Source organism: Chaetura pelagica, unplaced genomic scaffold (genome assembly GCF_000747805.2).
Source record: "Chaetura pelagica isolate M959 unplaced genomic scaffold, ChaPel_1.0 scaffold470, whole genome shotgun sequence".
In the NCBI taxonomy this organism is placed as follows: Eukaryota; Metazoa; Chordata; class Aves; order Apodiformes; family Apodidae; genus Chaetura; species Chaetura pelagica.
In genome coordinates, this window is record NW_009951911.1 from 292,977 (window position 1) to 312,509 (window position 19,533).

Sequence of the window (19,533 nt, forward strand, 5' to 3'; positions counted from 1 at the left end):
GGCGCGGGTTGATGCTGTGAACGTCGCGGGGGCGGAAGCGCTTCCGCCAGGACGGGGTGCGACGGAAGGTCTTGTCATCACCCTGGGAGGGGAGAGCAGGTTATGGATATGCAGTCATCCTCGTAGAGTCGTCAGGCTTGGAAGGGACCTCTGGAGATCATCCAGTCCAACCCCCCTGCTGGAGCAGGATCCCCTAGAGCAGATCCCACAGGAACAGGTCCAGGTGCGTCTGGGATGTCTCCAGGGATGGAGACTCCAGCACCTCCCTGGGCAGCCTGTCCCAGGGCTCTGCCACCCTCACACTAAAGAAGTTTTTTCTCATGTTTATCTTGACTCTCCTGTGCTCCAGTTTGTGCCCATTGCCCCTTGTCCTGTCACTGGGCACTGCTGGGAAGAGTCTGGACCCATCCTGCTGACACCCCTAGAGATATTGAGGAGGGTTGATGAGATCCCCTCTCAGTCTCCTCCTCTCCAGCTGAACAGCCCCAGCTCTCAGGTCAGCAGGACCTTCTGCCCTGTGAGGTACCAGCACTGCTGCCAGCTAACAAGGGTGGGCCTGTACCTGGAAACCAACTCAAACCATGTAGAAATGTGTGACCAAATTGGACCAAGGTCATAGAAGAACTCTCCATGATCCCATGACATAGGCTTTGTCCTTCCCAGCTTACCTATGTCTTCTCTCCAGCCTTCCTGCAAAGATGCCTTGGAGACATCAACACACAAAGCCTAGGAAAGACCCCAAGGGTTGGATCTAGTCTTGGTGAGATAATGGCATCTGGAAGGGCACACCTCTCTGTGCTCTGAAGAGCCCTGACTGGCTCTGTCAGTCTTCTCATGGAGAAGACCCAACCAGAGGAGGGATCTACACGAATGACCACCCTCTGTGACTCAACATTACCAGTTTTCTGGCTGCTTAACAAGGCACGTCTCACCCACCAGCTTTATCCACTGCAGACGTGTCATGCCCAAAACATCCATGACTCCAAAAGCCCAAGTAAGGCAGGTGAACCCACTTGAAACTGAGCCCACTGAGCACGAGACTAGAAATGATGCACAAGACCCTTCCTCACCTGCCTACACAGCCTGGAAGCACCTTTCTGAGGGCTTTGACTAATAGTTTTAGCTTATTCCACTGCTCCTGCTCATGTGGCTGCTCTGGACAGTCTGTGACACACTGTTTGACACCCCTGGACAAGTAGGCAGAGAGCAGAGGTCCTGTCTCTCCTGTTTCTCCCCCAAGAGCAAGAGGTCAGCATGATGTGGACATGGGAGAGGTCTGGTACTCACATCATCCAACCTCCGATCTGTGCCCAGGGCCAGCAGGTTGTTGAACTCCCTCTCCAGCACTTGTCGAGCCTGAAATTCACAACAAATCAGCATTCCCTGTCGATGGAAACAGTTTCCAGCCCAAACTCCCATCCCAGAAAACCCCAAGAATGACAGTGAAGAAGCCCAGGTGCCACCTGAGCGCTCTGCTCTGACGGGCAGAGCTGAGCTGGTGGCACTGCAGGAGTCACTCACTGCCCTGTCCCACACTGGCCACCCTCCTCCCAAGCCCCTCAGAGATGCTGCTCTCACCTGCGTGTTCTGCGTGGGGATTTGCAGGACCAGGGCCAGGCTGTTGTGGTCGAAGTTCTCGTCGAGGGCCAGGAGGGCCCCGTGCACCCCGCTCTCCACCAGGTTGTTCCCGTACTCGCGGAGCCCGATGGACTGGATCCAGTGGATCACCTGGTCGTTGGTCCACACTAGGACGTCTGTAAAAGAGAGAGGGGTTGTCTCAGGGCCAGCTCAGACCACGCTTTTGGTTGTGTGGGGACCTGATGATGTCCTGAAGCCCCTTGGCATCTCCCCAGGCTGATGCTGGGGCTCTCCTCCTGGATTCAGCAGCAGTGTCAGATGCTCGGCTGCCAGGACCTGCTCACTGCAATTTACCAGACTAAACGATGAAATAACAGGCAGGAGACAACTGTGAAAATTAATCCTCAGCACCCACGGCTGCTGATGTAATTAGGGGCATTATCAATAATGAGATGTAAGCAGCTGCCAGACGTGCCAGGAATCTCAGGACAGCCAAGGACAGGGAGGCTGAGCAAGCTGAGGGTCGTCCTGAGCATCTGAAATGGGCAGGAGAAGATGTTCTGATGCTTGGACTGGACCTTTTCTGTCTTGGCAGCCTTTCTCCCTGCTCATGTCTGGCTGGGATAGGCTGCACAAAGGCCCTTGGAGAAACCTGTTGGGGAAACACCACCGGGAGGTCCCCCTGGAGCACAGAACCATGGACATGGTTGCTCAGAAAGGAGGATTTTCCCCAGGTAAAGGCTGTGTTGAAAATAAGGGTTAGACACCATTGCTGGGCATCTCCTGGGAGGTTTCCCATGTTTTCCAGAGCTGGGTTGTGTCAGTGCCTGCTGACCTTTGATTTCATGTTGGGTCTCTTCTCGCCTCCTCTCGAGCTCTTTGCGGTCGTAGTTGAGCCTCTTCAGGCACATGATGCCATATTGCAGGCTGGTGCTGCAAGGACAGGAGACCATTAAATCCCAGACTGGTTTGGGTTGGAAGGGACCTTAATGATCATCTAGTTCCAAGTCCCTGCCATGGGCAGGGACACCTCCCACCAGACCAGCTTGCTCACATCACCCAACCCTCAGGAGGTCTCTGCATGGTGGGGCTTGGAGGGACTTGCTTCCCTGCTTGCTGTCCATCTGCCCAAAGGATGCTTTGGATCATGATTGGGTCAGGACAGACACAACCTACAGGAAAGATCTTAGCTGGAAAAAGAGGAATGTCCTTCCTTTCCATGGGAATTCCACAGTCCATCAGTTTTGCCCTATTCTACCTGCCTGAGATCCAAATAACACTGCTCAGTGGCTGGAGAGGGAAGGGAGAACCAGCCTGTGGGGGCTGCTCCAGGCTGAAGGGTTCATCTCCAGAGCAGGGAGGGTCCTGCCAGGCCCATGGACACAGTCCTGTGGGTTGGGGAGGATTCTGAGAACCCATGACAGGGCTGGACATGGTTGGGCTGCTGACAGATGACTGCTCTGCCCTCCAGTGGGGTACACTTGTCCCCCAGGTGGGACAAGCCTTGATCTTACCCATGGCTTGCTCCACAGCCTGGAGAAGGCTTGGTCCTCTGCAATTTTGCTACAAGGACCATGATGAAGGACATTTGCCCATATGAGCTGCCCCAGACCAGGTGGTTGAGTTTAGCCTGGAAGAGCCATCCTCCAGCACCAGGGCTGGCCAAGACAGGGCAGCGCCCCTCAGATCGTTCCATCCTCTGCTCCATGTGCAGACACTGCACCCCAGGGACCTCCTGGAGGAGAAGACTCACCGGTGGAAGCTGTCCACCATCTTCAAGTGCACTCTGAGATCTTTCTTGGTGAGGTGGTCCAGCATCCGTGCATCAACCAGACACTCCATGAAGTAGCTGCGATACTGAGGGAGACCCAGGCTGGGCAACCACTCGTTCCCAATCCACTCATGGTTCATGTCCCCATAGGCCAGTGTCTGTGGAGAAGCATATAGAGAAGCTAGGAAGGAACCAGGGCTTGGTGGAGCTGCAGACTCCTAGAAAACCAATGAGAGTTCAGTGCTGCAGCCTGGGGGTCACTGTGAGGACCAAACCTGGGCCAGAGGAGTTTAACCCTGGTTTGTATTGAAGGAGCTGGAGGGAGAAGTCCCATTAGCCAAGGTCTTTGTCCTACTGCTGTCCCCCAAGAAGATAAGGCAGTACCCAAAAAGCTTAAGGGATAGTTGGACTTTGTGACCAGCTTCTTCTGGAAGAAGCACATTCACAAAAGCTGAAACAACCAAGAAACAGGTTTCACTGCCTTCCCAAATGAACTCTGAAGAAGCTTAGAAAGGACCACAAGATCCACTTGATGACTTCAAAATGAAAAAGAGGTCAGTTTTGAGCAGCAAATCATCCATCCACTTTCGCTGTGAGCTGCTTCTGGGGCTGAACATGAAATAAAATCCACCAGAAGAAAAGTAAAATGATAAAGCCAGAAGAGCTGGATCCAAGCAGGACTCTTTCCTCCCACCTTTTCAGCTCATGGAGATGGTCTGTACCCTGAACTTGGGGCTACAAAAAGAGGTGAAAAGTAAACGTGCAGCTCAAACCCTGCCTCCCATGCAGGGTGGCTGGTCACACTAACGTTGGGTTTGCAACACAGCATCTGTGTCTTGCAGAGGAGATTCCAGAAAAAGCCACTCTGCCTGATTCAGAGAAGGATGCTACTTGATGCAAGGTCCCAGGAGGACCACCTCATGATCAGGAGATAGCTGAGAGGAGCAACCACAGGGTGCAGGCCCAGACTCCAAGCAGGACTTGGTGAACCCTGATTCAGTCTAATGGGAGGTGTCCATGCAGGGGGTTGGATCTAGATGATCTTTAAGGTCCCTCCAACCCCAACCATTCCATGATGATGATGATGATCCCCCAAGTGGTCTGTGATGTCCAGCTCTCCCTCCCATAACCACCCCATGTACTGCCCGTGGAAAAGGGTGCCATGTGGACCTCACCTGTGCCCAGCTGCCTTCCTCTGTGTCCTAAGCGTGACACACGCAGCATGTCAACAGAAAGGACAGGTACAGTCAGTAACTGGTGGCCCTTCCCCATGAAGTGGTTGCCACGTGTGCTGGGCATGGAACCCAGCACAGTGTCACCCAGCAGGGAGGAGGGTCAGTCTCAGGGAGCTCAGCCTTGTCAACAGGCTGGTGGGGACACCCCAACCCTCCTGGGCGTGGGTTTCACCCCATCTCTTAGACAATATTAAAGGGGGAATGGATTAAAACTGGAAGAGGGGAGATTGAGGTTGGAGATGAGGAAGAAATTCTTTGGTGTGCGAGGGTGGTGAGAGCCTGGCCCAGGTTGCCCAGGGAAGCTGTGGCTGCCCCGTCCCTGGGGGTGTTGAAGGGCAGGTTGGATGGGGCTTGGAGCAGCCTGGGCTGGTGGGAGGTGTCCCTGCCCATGCAGGGGGTTGGAAGTGGGTGATCATTAGGGTCCCTCCCAACTCAAACTATTCCATGATTCTGTGATTCTATGAAGATGGAGCTTTTCTCATGGGCCTTGGGCTGGAGATGGCACAGACACAGGCTCATACATCTTTCCTGGGAAACAGGGGTAGATTCTTGGCTCCCACAAAGCCAGATGGATGCAGAGAGAGACCTCAGTTCAGGGCTCACAACCCCTTGAGGAGCTGCCCAACCCCACTTGCTGATTTTTTATGTATTTCCTGCCTTGTCAAACTGTGTTGGTTTTGCTCAACCTCACAAAACCTGCCAAGGGAAAGTGTCCCTTTGGTAACTCTGAGCTCTCCAGCCCCCAGAGGCACCCACCAGTTCCAGGTGCCCATTATGGGTCTGTGCTACTCAACCAGCAGACACAAACTTCAATAAAATGCCTAATTCACACGAAAAATCCGAAGTGCTGCCCCTGCTGTGAGACATGGACATGGGGTCATTAACTTGAAGAGAGAGGAGCATAGTCATCTACAGCTCTTCAAAGCAGCCAGAGCTTCTGGGAGCATAACCACGTCCCTCTGAGGGACCCCAAGCTATCAGACAGTGGCAGGGACAGACAGTGGGGACAATATTTGGGTGTGCTACGGTCAATGAAGATTGGATGATAACTTATTTGGGTGTAGGATGAACAACGTGGGACTCAGCCTCGTGCACCCATCTTGAGATGACTCTTGGTTTTGTCTTTCCCCTGACAACTGGCAGAGAAACTACTCTGGAAACCCAAGAAAACCCACAGGGACTCGACTGAGGGAAACACATCTGTTGGTTTCTAAGCCAGTTTTAGAAACTGTTGGGACATTAAAGGTTGAAAGATGGTTTCTGAACAGGTGCTGGCTGCTGCTGTCTGAGCTGCAGCAGAGGTCACTGCCCCCCAGGGGTGACCCACCCCCCGGGCTGACCCAGCCTCACCGTCTTGGTGGAAGTTGCCATGTTCTCCATCTCCTCGTGGGTGACCCAGACATTTCCAGAGGACTGCAGGGAAAGACACAGAGTGGTCAGGGTCACCCTGGAGTTGGGGCCTCAGTTCACAACTGTGGTGGAAACAAGCCCAGCTTGGGCTGATGGGGGCTCAGCCCACCCTTGTGCCTGGAGCCGTGCAGGGGAGACCTTGCAGGGTCCTTGCAGCTGAGGCTGGTGGCACCCACTGCCCAGAGTAGACACATGGGGACCCTTGGATGACCATGCAGCCATGGAGAGCACAGCAAGGCTGCCTTTATACTTTAGTGTTATGGAGCCTGCAGGCTTGTCTCTGACAGCAGTGACCCCAGCTGTGGCCATCTGAGGGGGACCCAGCATGCCCAGGGCTGGTCCTTCTGCTGGCTGCATTTCTGCAGATGAGTCTTGGCATTACTGGGGCACCATTAACACCTCGAGGGGTTTGGAGACCAGGACAAGACACGATCCCCCCACCCACTCCATGTTCTACACAGGGCAAGGCTGGGATCTGCAGTTGCTCTGACTTGCCTCAGGAATTTCACACTGTCCCAGGAAAGGGCTTAGGCTGCAATGCTGGAGCAAATGGTTGTGCAGAACTGAGCTGGCCCTGTCACCATGTGCTGTCTGGGTGGGATTTCATCTTCTCCAGGGCACAGCCCCTGAGCTTTGCTCTTTGCAGGCTGCCCAGCAGGGTCAGCTTCTTGCTGACAACCTCTGAGCATGAGGACAAGAGCATCTGCTGGTGCCTCAAGCCAGGAAGTGCTTCACACTTGATGGCTGTAAATTATCTTTGTGTCTGAGGACAAGTGTCTGGTGGTTTTGACTGGCCCATGGAGGAACATCATCCCCTCCATGGCCACGCTGTGACACTGGGACTCCCTGGTGGCTCCCAAAGAGCCAAGGGGAGGAAGGGAACGAGCGCTGTGCTGCCCCAGGGAGGCTCTGCTGGGGGGAAGGAGGGAGAACTTACTGTCCGTGAGGTGGGTGGTGCTGAGGGGCTGGTGAGTGAGACCATCTCCTGGATGGCCAGGCGCAGCTTCAGGCGGTGCAGGGCGTTGCTGATGCCGATCTCCCTCTGGATCTCCGTGTCCGACAGGGCCGACATGATGGCCCCGCTCTTCACGTTGGCCCGGCAAGCGGCCACGTACCAGGCTGGCATCCCCACCCAGAGCTGCCAACACAGGGCACAGCCAGTGACCACTCTGCTCACCCACCCTGACTTCCTCTGGTGGGATCAAGGCCACTCTGGTCACTCAGTGTCACGGCTGGGGATTCCTTTTTGGTTTGCACCCTGCAGAAGGGCTGTGGGCAGCCCAGCACCGCCCTGTCAGGGCAGAGGGAACCAGGACCCGAGTGCCCTGGAGCTGCAGGGAACCCACAGCCAGTGGCCCCAACATCCCCAAACCAGCAGGGGTGTTCCTGCTCCTTTCAACTCAAAGCTAAGGTGTGGGCTTGAGAAAACCCCAAACCACAACTCCCCAGAACGCCTGAGGAACTGGGGATCTGCTCTGCTCCCCTAATTTTTGCAACCACCAACCACGACCAAGCATGGTGGGATTGGGGGCTGCTGTACTGCTGCAGGGGAGCCCACCACAGACCAGCTGGGGACAATGCATGGATGTGCTCCACCTCACCTCCAGCCAGGAGACAACAGTGGGGCCATCCCAGTGAGCAAAGGGCAATCCTTTCCTTCTGGCCTCTTCCAAGAGTTCATGCCTGGAGGGAACAGAAGCAGGAGAGTGATTTATTGGAAGGTTGTGGGGAAGGGAAGACACCACAGCACTAAGAACCACCTGGTAGCAAAGCAATAAAGCTAACAGGGCTCCAGAGAGGGTGAAGAGAAGTCTTCCCAGCAATTGCCAGTCCCATGCCATGGCTTCTCAGCCAATAAGCAGGACGTTTTCTTGCTGGGGCAGTGAAGGAAATTCACTTACTTCTTCCGTAGGCGTCGATCCTTCTCAGCCTGAGCACCCAGCTTGCCAAGTCCCAGAGGGTCCTGCATGCCCACCTCCACATCGGTCAGCACCACTGTTGGGCAAGCAAGACATCCTTCAGGTCAGACTGATGTCGCCAGGGTCAACATGACAAGCCCCAGGGCCCATGTGGTCACTGCCATAGTCCCCATGCTGGGGTGCTGGGGATGCACAGGAGGTGCCAGTCCAACCCCCACCCCCAGCTCCCCTCCACCCCTGGGAATCCCAAGGGGATCCCCACCTGCCACCCCTCCCACTTCAAGATGCTCAACATTGAAGCTACAAAGGATTTCGGGGTGGAAAAGCAGCTCCCACCCAAGGGCTGTGTAAGATCAAGAAGATCCCACAGGGTGGGGAAGCAGATCTGGGGACACTGAAGATAAGTCACAGCGATGGGGGTCACTGTCCTTGCTGCATTAACGCTCACACCAGGAAGGACCACAGGGCAGGAAGCACCAGGACCCAACAGCCCTGGAGCTGCAGGGAACCCACAGCCAGTGGCCCCAACATCCCCAAACCAGCAGGGGTGTTCCTGCTCCTTTCAACTCAAAGCTAAGGTGTGGGCTTGAGAAAACCCCAAACCACAACTCCCCAGAACGCCTGAGGAACTGGGGATCTGCTCTGCTCCCCTAATTTTTGCAACCACCAACCACGACCAAGCATGGTGGGATTGGGGGCTGCTGTACTGCTGCAGGGGAGCCCACCACAGACCAGCTGGGGACAATGCATGGATGTGCTCCACCTCACCTCCAGCCAGGAGACAACAGTGGGGCCATCCCAGTGAGCAAAGGGCAATCCTTTCCTTCTGGCCTCTTCCAAGAGTTCATGCCTGGAGGGAACAGAAGCAGGAGAGTGATTTATTGGAAGGTTGTGGGGAAGGGAAGACACCACAGCACTAAGAACCACCTGGTAGCAAAGCAATAAAGCTAACAGGGCTCCAGAGAGGGTGAAGAGAAGTCTTCCCAGCAATTGCCAGTCCCATGCCACGGCTTCTCAGCCAATAAGCAGGACGTTTTCTTGCTGGGGCAGTGAAGGAAATTCACTTACTTCTTCCGTAGGCGTCGATCCTTCTCAGCCTGAGCACCCAGCTTGCCAAGTCCCAGAGGGTCCTGCATGCCCACCTCCACATCGGTCAGCACCACTGTTGGGCAAGCAAGACATCCTTCAGGTCAGACTGATGTCGCCAGGGTCAACATGACAAGCCCCAGGGCCCATGTGGTCACTGCCATAGTCCCCATGCTGGGGTGCTGGGGATGCACAGGAGGTGCCAGTCCAACCCCCACCCCCAGCTCCCCTCCACCCCTGGGAATCCCAAGGGGATCCCCACCTGCCACCCCTCCCACTTCAAGATGCTCAACATTGAAGCTACAAAGGATTTCGGGGTGGAAAAGCAGCTCCCACCCAAGGGCTGTGTAAGATCAAGAAGATCCCACAGGGTGGGGAAGCAGATCTGGGGACACTGAAGATAAGTCACAGCGATGGGGGTCACTGTCCTTGCTGCATTAACGCTCACACCAGGAAGGACCACAGGGCAGGAAGCACCAGGACCCAACAGCCCTGGAGCTGCCAGGAACCCACAGCCAGTGGCCCAAACATCCCCAAAGCAGGGATGTCCTTCCCTGCTCCTCCACCTGGCACCCCAACAGCACCCCAAAGCCAGGAGGGGTGCCAGGAGCCCCCGAGGACACCCGCCTGGTGCAGAGGGGAACGGGGCTGCTTACAGACCCTGCCCTGTGGCCCCTTCTCTGCTCAGCTGAATCAAGCGACCCTTCTCTTTTTTCCCGAACAAGCGCCCGATGGAGGATTTGATCCCCTTCCTCTTGGAGCCCTTGTGCAGGGAGTCCTGGCTGCTGGTGCTGCTGGGGTTGCTGGCCTGCTCCTCCAGCGAGCTGGGGATGGAGGAGGGAGAGGAACAGCAAAGCCTTGAGGTTATTCCTGAGCAGAGCACAAACCTCCCCAGCCCATCCCACCAGCCCACGCTTGCCCCACGTTGATCCTCAACCCAACAGGCACTGTTGGGTGCCTGGATCTCACTGGTGTGAGATCCAAAAGGGGCTCCACATACCTTTTCCCATCCTCCTGGCTTAGTGCAGGGTGGCCCAGCTTCTCCAGACGCAACGTCCTGGGTGAGGATGGGGGGGAAGTCTCACACTTGATGGTGGTTTTATCCTCTCGGCTTTCGTCCCGAGCTGCAGGCGACTGAACAAGCAGAGAAGCCGTGAGGTTGGGAGGCCAAAGCCCAGCTCCATCCTTGCCCTGCTGCCTGCCTCTCTCTTGCTCCACGGAGACGCGGCCAAAAGAGCCACTCTGGGGCTTTGCCACACTCCAGGCTTGGCCTGAACTAGAGCTCTGGCAATGGCTCGAGATGCCCAAGGAGATGGGGAGGATGCGGCCGTATGGCCAAGAGCCTGGGAACAGGGAGCAGAGGGGATGCAGCTCCACGGTCCAGGTCAGGGTGTGGGGACAGAAGCTGCTGGCCCTCAGCATGGGGCTCTGGGGAGCACAGATGTGAATGTCCCAAAAACACCCTGTTGCCAGCGGGGACACAACATTTGAGGACCCAGTGGCTTTCTGGACCTCCCCATGTCCTTCCAGCCCCCCCAGGCTGTCAGATGACACATCTCCAAACACTTTATGGGATCCCCACGGTCCTCTTGCTGAATCCCTGGGATCCCCAGCTCCATCCCGCGCCTGCTGCGCCCTGACCTGGTGTGGACAAAGCCAGGAGCAGGCTGGAAAGGGGGCTTGGACAAAAAAAACAACGGGATGGGAGCCACTCACTAGCAGTTTCCTCCGGTGCTTCCTCAAGTCGCTGGGCTGATTGCAAGGGGGAAAGCGAGAGAGACACAGAAAGGGGGGCAGTTAATGGAGAACCCCCCTCCCACAGAGCAGTCCCGGGGCCAGGCGTGCCAGCCTGGGAGACACCATCCACGGGCTCCACACCACCCTCCAGACGCGTGGCTCCCATCCCAGGCAGCCACCCCTCGCCCAGCCCCCCCAGGACCCCCTGTGTCCCTCCTCACCAACGTCATGATCCCCATGCGGTCGAGGTCCTGGGCGGCGCTGCGGGAGGACAGCTTGGGGGTGGAGCGGCCGCTGAGCGGGGGGGAGGGGCTGGCCAGGGACAGGGCTGTCAGTGAGGTGGGGATGGAAGCCCTCTTGCAGAGCTGGGTGAGGTTCAGGCCCTCCATGCTGCCGCTCGTCACGCGGGTCTCCAGCTCCTCCGCCCGCAGCTCCGTTGACTCCTTCTCCTCTTGGATCATCCTGGGGGGGGGGAGCAGAGGGGGGCTCAGGGTTTGGGGCTCCCAACCCTTCTGGGGAGTCACCTCACACCTCCCCAGCTGGAGGATTGCCCTACCACGGGGAAACGCTCCACAGGTGCTGTGACTCAAGCCCCTGATCTCCAGGAATGGCAGCAAGATCCATCAGGATCCACACAAATCACAACTGAGTTCTTTTAATATTAGTGGAGGGCTTTTTTAGCTCTGATGATCCTTTCTGTGAGCAAGCACTGGTGCAGGTGTGAGACAGGGAGCTGCACTCATCAGGAACCTGCACCAAGGACTGAGTTTCCCAGATGAAGCTGGACCAAGACCTCAATTTTAGGGCCACCTCCTGGAAGTTTGTTTCCCCCCTGGAGCCGTTTCAGAGCAAGGCAGGGGTGGGTTTTGGCTATGGTTGCTACCTGATCTCCTCGTTAATGGCATCCAGCTGCTCCTGGAGCATCATGGCCAACGTCTGGGCATCTGAGTGTCCACCAGGAGAGAGCACATCCATGGAGCTGAAGAGGGTCTCACGATCATCCTCGTCCACGTCTGAGATGTCGGGGTCGCTGTCGAAGGCGTGAGGCCCCGTGGCCAGGACACTGCCTGCCTGGGCCTGCTCCCAGTCCTGGGGGAATAAGGTTCACTGGTCCTACACAGCATACCCACCTCCCCAACACCCAAACTGGAGACCTCCACTCCACAGTCACACCCCAACACCAGCCCAGGGGGGAAACCCTTCCCCACCCATGCACCAGGTGAATGAAATGGCTCCTCAGACACGGGGACCACATGCAAGGCAGGAGGAGACCCCAACCCTCCCCTTGACTCCCTGCTGCCATGAAGATGATCACCTTGGCTGGCTCCTCTCTCCGGGCAGCAAACCTTCCCTTCTGTGCCCGAGGCAGCCCCGGGGCTGCCCCGAAGGGCTCGGCAGGAGCGTGGACCACAGCGCTGAGCGGGAAGCGCAGGTCGGTGGTACTGCCCATGTGGGACCTGGGGAGACAGAGCCTTGCTGGGGACATTTCTCCTTACAAGGATGTCCTCCCTTTGCAGCCCCAGCTGGCTGGGTAGAAGAGGAGGGTGAGGCCCCTCTGGGATGCCCAGCCCTATGATGCCTGCCTGCTCTGCATGAAATGATGCACAACCAGGCTCCAGAAATAGGTGCCTCATTCCCACTGGTCCTAGAGATGTGTTCCCAGACTGTAGGAAGCTCTGGACCCTACTCTGCTACTACCTCAGTCCCCACTAGGGCATCCAACCAATTCTGGCCAAAGCCATCCTGTGCAATAGGTCTGGGAAGCCTTGGGCTGAACAGTCCCCTCCTGTTCTCCCCTCTAGAGAACAGTTTCCACCTCCCAAGAGGTACAGCACATCTTTTGTCTGTCTTCTCCATCCCCAAGGTACAGAACAAGGGCCAGCCAGGGAGCTTTTCTCCTTCTTTTTATGTTTTCTTCCTCATTTTCACCAAAAAAACCCTAAGGAATAAAACCCCATTTGAAACAGATCTTCCAGATGTGGGGATATGAGCATGGCTTGGGATCTCCCAGCAGAAACTGGCTGGGACTTCATCCTCCTCCTCCCTGCTCGGGAGCAGGTCCCCACGCCAGGCAGAGCAACGTGGTGACTGGACCTGAAGCCACTTCTTGCCACTCGTGTATCTCCACACTGCCTGGTTGCTCCTCCTCACTCTGAAGACCCAACCATGCAGCTGAGCAAAGCTCCTTCCCAGCCCATGGCATCATGACCCTCTCCATGTGTTGCCACAGGAGGCACGAGGGTTTTGTAAGATGACAAAAGCTGTTGTCCAGGGCTGAGCAGTGGTTTTCCACCATGGTGAGTCTGGTTTCCAGTGCAGATACAGATCTGAGCTCCTCAGCCCAGGATTCCACTGAACACAGATGAAACCACCAACACGAGCAGCTTGGCTGGGCATCAGCTCAGAGTTTGCAGAGGAAGGCACAGCCCAAGTTTCAAGAGGATTTAAGCTCAGGAGCCACAGACAAGCAGTTCCAGAGCTAAACACAGATAAAGGAGCCTCAGACAGGAGCTGACATTTCACTGAGGGGATTATTCTGGCCTCTGTAACTCAAAACTTGCTGCTGAGTTTTCCTCCAAGGAATGAAAAAAACCCCAAGAAATATTGTCCAGCCCATTCTCACAGGCCCGTAAAAGAAGTGCCAGAGAGGTCACATAAAAGAGGTCTCATATGTGCTCCAGACACTCCTCTTTCCTTCATCCTCAAGCTCTTCCTCACTGTCCCTGTTCCTTCTCTCCATGACAGACTTGGGTCCAAGAAATATTGTCCATCCCATTCTCACAAGCCCATAAAAGAGGTCCCACAGAGGTCCCATAAAAGAGGTCTCACACGTGCTCCAGACACTCCTCTGTCCTTCATCCTCACAAGCTCTTCCTCACTCTCCCTGTTCCTTCTCTCCATGACAGACTTGGGACCTCCAGGCCCTCCCCTCTCTGCCACAGCTGCTGATAGGTTTGAACCTGGTTCCACCAGCTCATTTCCATATTTTCCAGCCCTCCTGAGAGCTGAATTTTCCCTGCTGGTGGCCACTCTCCTTGATCCCTCACTGCTTCTAACCCACATGGCAAGTGCTCAGGAGAGGACGAGGTCTCCCAGGTGGCCACAGCATGGCAGGGGGGTGCACGTTATGGTGTCACCCTCCTTTCTCACCCCCTGCTTTCTTGCAGTGGTGCTGGGTGCCCTGGTCAGTGCTGGAGGCTGAGACCCAATGGACCCATCTCTCCTCGTGGTGCTCTGGGCTGGGACCTCCTCATCTCCCAGCTGACTTCATATGAAAGGGGGTGGGAAGACCATTGTACAGCACAGAGGAAAAATGGGGGGGTTCATTCTCCTTTGCCTGCAACACCTCCAAAGAGGTTCCCCCTTCTCCACCAGCCCATCCCCTGCACACCCCAGGGGTGTTTGGTGAGCATCCAGCTTTCACAGAAAATTAAGCCCTAAGCCCTGTGTGCAGGAAAAGAAATGATGCCCAGTGATGCTTCACCCTTAGAAAAGCAAATTTGGGGGCCATTCAGTCAGGCTGGGCTTTTCTCAACAGTCTGTCCCACCCCAGGACAAATCCATGGTGGGGCCAGCACAGCTGGAGCTGCCCCTGCAGTGATGAACCCCCTGCAGCCCAGCATGGAGCTTTGGTGAAACCAAAGATGCCATCAGCATTTTGGGGTCCTAAAAGCAAAAAGCCCCCAAAGCCACGGGTGCAGGATGCAAGCAGGGTGCCCAGGGGCTGGGGGGCTTTGGCTGGGTGGCCCTTACCTTGTGTGCACAGTCTCCACAAACGTCCCACTCCTGGTTTTGAGCTGGTCGACCTCCAGCCTCAGTTTGTCGATCTCATCAGACAAACGTCGCTGCTCAGGGGGAGACAAGAGACAGGCAGGGGTTGGTTTCACTCTGAGGAGCAGCCAGGTTTGGGGTGATCCACTTCCTTAGCCACTGCCAGGTTTATATTCCCTTTAAAGATCCCCATTCCAGGTTTAAAGCACCTTTGACAGGTGGATAAAGAAACGGCTCATGCAGGCAGCAGGGAGTGAGGGAGGGACAGGCAGGACAGATGGACACACGTGTGCTCAGAGTGATGCTGGTTGGAGAGATGAAGGAAACTCAGCCCCACTAGGATGCTCCTCTGGTTTTGCTCCAGGCTGCACATGGGTGTTGGCCTGGGCAAAGGAGCAGCAGGGAGGGACCCACCAGCCAAACCTGCTGCTGCCCCCGTCCCTCCTGCCACCAGCCCCATCATCATCAGGAACCTGCACCAAGGGAGGCTGTGGGTGGGCAGGGAGGCAGGAGAGATCTGATCCTCCAGGCATGGCAGGACCCAGTCCCACGGGCAAAGAGGCTGAACAGGGTGGGCAACGTGCAGGCAACATCATGCCAGTCTCTGAGTTTCACCTCTGCCCATGGCTGGGAAGCACAAGCAGTGCTGGCTCATCTCTGCTGCAGGCAGGGAGCATCTGGGAGGGAAAACACCCTGGGAAAGGGGGGAAGTCTCCCAACCCCCCCAAGCATGCATGAGACTTGGGGCATGTCCCCAGGGCTCCAGTTGTGTCAAAAAACTGCAACCCTCCAGCTTTTCAGCACAGGCCAAGGTGCACTCATGTTGCAGAACCTACTTAGATGCTTTATCTGAGAGCAGGAGAGGTGTGAACACCTACAGGGCCTTCTGCAAGCTGGGCATGGAACAGATCTTCCCCCCAGATGGAGTAAGAGGGTCGAGAAAGGGACGTGGCTGTGAGAGCAGCAGCACTGCCCCTCACAGCCAGGCTGCTCCTAGGAGCAGGGGGGTGAACCCTCCTCTAGACATGCAGAAAAAGCCCCCCTGGCCAGTTCTGTCCTCAGCAGGGACTGGGGATGGATGAATCACAGAATTATTAAGGTTGGAAGGGACCTTAAAGATGATCAAGTTCCAACCCCCCTGCCATGAGCAGGGAACCACCAGACCAGGTTGCATAAAACCTCATCCAACCTGGCCTTAAAACCCTCCAGGGATGGGGCATCAACAACCTCCCTGGGCAACCCATCCCAGTTCCTCACCACCCTTAGAGTGAAGAATTTCTTCTTAATATCTCACCTAAATCTCCCCTCTCTCAGTTTAAAACCATCACCCCTTGTCCTGTCACTGTCTTGTCTGATGGAAAGTCCCTCCCCAGCTTTCCTGGAGCCCCTTCAGGCACTGGAAGCTGCTCTAAGGTCTCCCTGGAGCCTTCTCCTCTCCAGGCTGAACACCCCAACTCTCCCAGCCTGGCTCCAGAGCAGAGCTGCTCCAGCCCTGGGATCACCTTGGTGGCCCTTCTCTGGCCCCTCTCCAGGGGCAGGATCCCCCCTGTCCTGCTGGTCACACTTCTGGTGATGCAGCCCAGGCTGGGTTGGCTCTCTGGGCTGTGAGCACACCCTGGGGGCTCACGTCCAGGTTCTTATCAACTACCACCCCCAAGCCCTTCTCCTCAGGGCTGCTCACAATCCTGGATTGGTGCCTGGGGTTGCACCGACGATGAGCGTGAGAGAAACATGGAGATGGGACTGAACATGCCTGGTAGGGAACCAAACTGGGGGGCTCTGGGGAGGTGGGTGGCATCTGCCATCCAGCCACGGTGTGGGGCAGTTTGTGGCCTCCTGCTGCTGGCTGCTTTGGGATCCCAGCTCCTCCAAACCTTGGGTACTTTAGGAGGTGCCACTGCCACCAGCCAGAGATTAGGAGCAAGGAGTCCCTCGGGCAGGCTCCCTGCAGCAGCATTTACCTTGTCGTGCTGGTGCTCCTCTATCTGCTTTTGGGTATTCTCCAGCTCTTGTAACAATGTGTTCTTTGCAAAACGAAATAAAAGAAAAGGGAACAAAAATGGGAAAGAAAAAGAGAGAGACCGTTCAGGAAACGGCCACGTGGCCTCCTGGGAATGGCCAGAGTGGAACTGCTGGGTGGGTGGGGTGATGGACACCTGGCAGGGGGTGGCAATGGCTCCCTCATCATCCCCTCACCTCTAGCTGCCCAGGTCTTCTCTGCAAACCTCCTGCTCCTCAAGCAGAGCTGCCAGTTCCTGTCCCACACTGGAGCCAGGGCACAGCCACGGAGGGCAAGAGGCAAGTGGAGACTTGGTGGCAAGGGCTTGAACTTTAGGAAATGTGCCCGAGAGGAGATCAACTCCTCAAGCACCTGGATAAAGGGCAAAAATCCCCTACATCTAAGCTAGGGAATAGGCAGGAGGAAAAGTAAATGCATTTGCAATTGTCTGATCTAGTGGGTTTTTTTGGGAGGTGCTGGCAGCCAAACAGCATCATTGTTGCCCACAGAAGAGCTGGAGAAACTCTCCAGGTGAGGCAGGGCCAGCAGCAGCTGGGGAGCAGTCAGTGTCCCCTCACAAGGTGCCACCACCCTGACCCCTGATCCTTCCTGGGGTGGGAAGTTGGACTCAGCCCCCTGTGTTGGGTCCTGCTTTTATCCAGAGCCACTCAGGCATCTGCTGAATGATGGGACAGAAGATGCAGAGCAGCAGGGAGACAGACCTTGTCCTGCAGGGATCAGCTGGGGGTGCTGTGACCTGCCAGGGGAAACCTGCTCCCTGCAGGAGCCCAAACAGAGGTGGGCAATCAAGGGCTGACCTCCCACTGGCTTTGCCAGGTTCATCTGTGCTCTGAGCCACTTGCTCTCCCACCTAATTGCATTCACGCTGGGCCAGCAGTTCCAGCTGGTTCCTCAAGGGAGAGCCCAGTTGCCCAGGAGGGGTGGGAGCTGCTCATGGACTCTGCTCTGGCTGGGAGAAGGCAGATTGGTCCAGGCATGGGGAACAGGAAGGTTTGGAGGCAGCACATGGAGGGGATGGGCAGGTGGGAGGGGATGAACACTGCATTTTGTGCATTTTCTCCCACAAAACCCAGCAGGTTTTGCTCCAACAGCCGGACAGGGGCTGAGGCTGCAGCAGGTGAGACACAGGGAAGTGAGGGAGCAGAGCAGGACAAATCCTGCTGCTGCCAGAGGTGACAGGTGGTGGCGAGGGGGTCTGAGTGGGCAGGGGCTGATCAGAGGTGAGGGTAGGATGCAGAGCACCTGCCCTGCACTCCCACCAGCCCCAGCACCCTGCATGTCAGCAGCTCTCCATCCTTGCACAGGTACCTCCAAACCCCGGCGCTGTGGCTGGCCCAGGCTCCATGCTGGGGGGTCTGTGGCCCCCTCCACCTCCCGCCAGCCCCCCAGGGGACCCTCTGCCCCCCAGCCACTACCTTCTCCTCCAGGGCTGCCATCCTCTCCTTGAGGTGCAGCTGCAGCCTCTCGTTGGACTCGCTCAGCAGCCGGTCCACGGTGTCCGAGAGCCTCTTGTTGTGCTCCTCGTTCATCTTCTCCCGCTGCCGAGCCTGCAGGAGCCACCAGACACCTCAGAGCCACCTGCCACGAGGGGCTCACTGCCCTCCTGACATCCCGAGCCTGCTGCTGGTGTCACAGCTGGTCCCCCAGGCCCAGCTTTTGGGGATAAATCCACCCCTCCCAGCACAGACCGGTCCCTGCACTGGGGCTCTACTGGTCTCTGCCACTTTCCAGCCAGGGATCATCAGGAGAGAGGACAGGATCCGAGAGCTCCTGCCTGTCCCTGTGCATGTTCCAGGGACAGCCACACTGGGGGCACATTCCAGATCCCAATGAATGCAGATCCTCTGGGTTTGCAAAGGTCCATCCTAATCTCTGCCCCAGGCCAAAACAAGCAGGGGCCTCCCCAAGGGCACACATTGTAGTGAGAAATTACATCTGAGAAATGGGCACCACAACCTCCTGCATGGCTAAGGAGCAGAGCTGGGATTGTGCCTCCTGTGATGCACCAGCTTGGCCTCCCTGTCTTTCCTGGGGGCAGCACCCTTAGGTCTTGCCCTACTGCTGATTCAGGCTGGGTGGAAAAGCAGCTGGATCCTCCACCCCTGAATTTGGGATACCAGCTTGGCCCAGGGGGTGACGCTGGGAGAGAAGTGGATGTGGCCCACTCACAGCAAGACTGGGATGACTGAGAGAGAGGGAAATCACAGCAGAGAATGTGGTGAGCTCCTGAGTGGCTCTAGTTTGAGAGATCCTGGATGGGAAAGGATTAACCAGGCTCCTCTGCCCAGCCTTCTCCAGGGCCAGCAGCAAATCAGCCCCTCCACGGTGTGCCCAGCCACCCAGCCACCATGGCACGGGCAGCCAAGGCTGGACCAGGACCCACAAGGACCCCTGGTCCAGGCTGAGCAGCACTTACCCTGGCCAGCTCCTGGTTCTTCTCCTCCAGCTGGGTCTCCAGCTGCCGGAGGTGCTCCTCGATGCTCCCGTGCCTCTCTTCTGCCTAGGAAAAGCAGAGCAGCCCTCTCGGGTGATGCTCCCTAGCAACAGGCAGACCCTCCTGCATCCCTCCCTCCATCCCTGTATCCACATCCTTCCCTGGGATGTGTTGCTCCCTCCCACTGCCCGCATCCCCCCTGTGGGTCACTGCTGAGAGCCCAAAACCAGCCATGCTAGCAAGGTGATGGGAGACAGAGGTGCCCTGTGGGTGACTTGGCACCTGGGAAGGGCAGGACTGGCTGTGTCCACACCTCCCTCCAGCCCTGTACCCTCCCAGCTCCAGCCTGGGTCCTTCCTCTTCCTCCTCATCCCAGAGCCATCCCAGCACAAGCTGAAGGTCAGCCACACAGGCAGGGTCCTCTCTGCCTTGCAGAAAGGAGCTGGGGGGCAGGAGCAAAGCTCCCGTGCGCAGGACATGGGGGAAGCTTCAAAACCCGTGGCTTGGCCCTGCAGCCCTGGGGAGGCACAGGGCAGCAGAGCCCGGGGCTGGGGATGAGGGGCTGCTCAGGG

The 19,533-nt window shown here is 56.8% G+C and overlaps 1 protein-coding gene across 1 annotated transcript in view; it reads right to left on the reverse strand.

Moving 5' to 3' along the window:
* PPFIA4 (protein tyrosine phosphatase, receptor type, f polypeptide (PTPRF), interacting protein (liprin), alpha 4) overlaps window positions 1-19,533 on the reverse strand; it is a 40,208-nt gene that overhangs the window by 5,888 nt on the left and 14,787 nt on the right. Inside the window, exons 10-28 of the mRNA XM_009994277.1 lie at window positions 18,944-19,027; window positions 17,943-18,074; window positions 16,469-16,531; window positions 14,490-14,581; window positions 12,052-12,193; window positions 11,620-11,825; window positions 10,958-11,198; window positions 10,000-10,133; window positions 9,660-9,823; window positions 8,982-9,075; window positions 8,682-8,763; window positions 6,932-7,132; window positions 5,935-5,997; window positions 4,525-4,551; window positions 3,332-3,507; window positions 2,414-2,511; window positions 1,579-1,754; window positions 1,288-1,356; window positions 6-82 (exon numbers count right to left, since the gene is read on the reverse strand). Of these exons, the coding sequence (XP_009992579.1) occupies window positions 6-82; window positions 1,288-1,356; window positions 1,579-1,754; window positions 2,414-2,511; window positions 3,332-3,507; window positions 4,525-4,551; window positions 5,935-5,997; window positions 6,932-7,132; window positions 8,682-8,763; window positions 8,982-9,075; window positions 9,660-9,823; window positions 10,000-10,133; window positions 10,958-11,198; window positions 11,620-11,825; window positions 12,052-12,193; window positions 14,490-14,581; window positions 16,469-16,531; window positions 17,943-18,074; window positions 18,944-19,027 (2,321 nt within the window). The remainder of the gene's footprint in view (window positions 1-5; window positions 83-1,287; window positions 1,357-1,578; window positions 1,755-2,413; window positions 2,512-3,331; window positions 3,508-4,524; window positions 4,552-5,934; window positions 5,998-6,931; window positions 7,133-8,681; window positions 8,764-8,981; window positions 9,076-9,659; window positions 9,824-9,999; window positions 10,134-10,957; window positions 11,199-11,619; window positions 11,826-12,051; window positions 12,194-14,489; window positions 14,582-16,468; window positions 16,532-17,942; window positions 18,075-18,943; window positions 19,028-19,533) is intronic.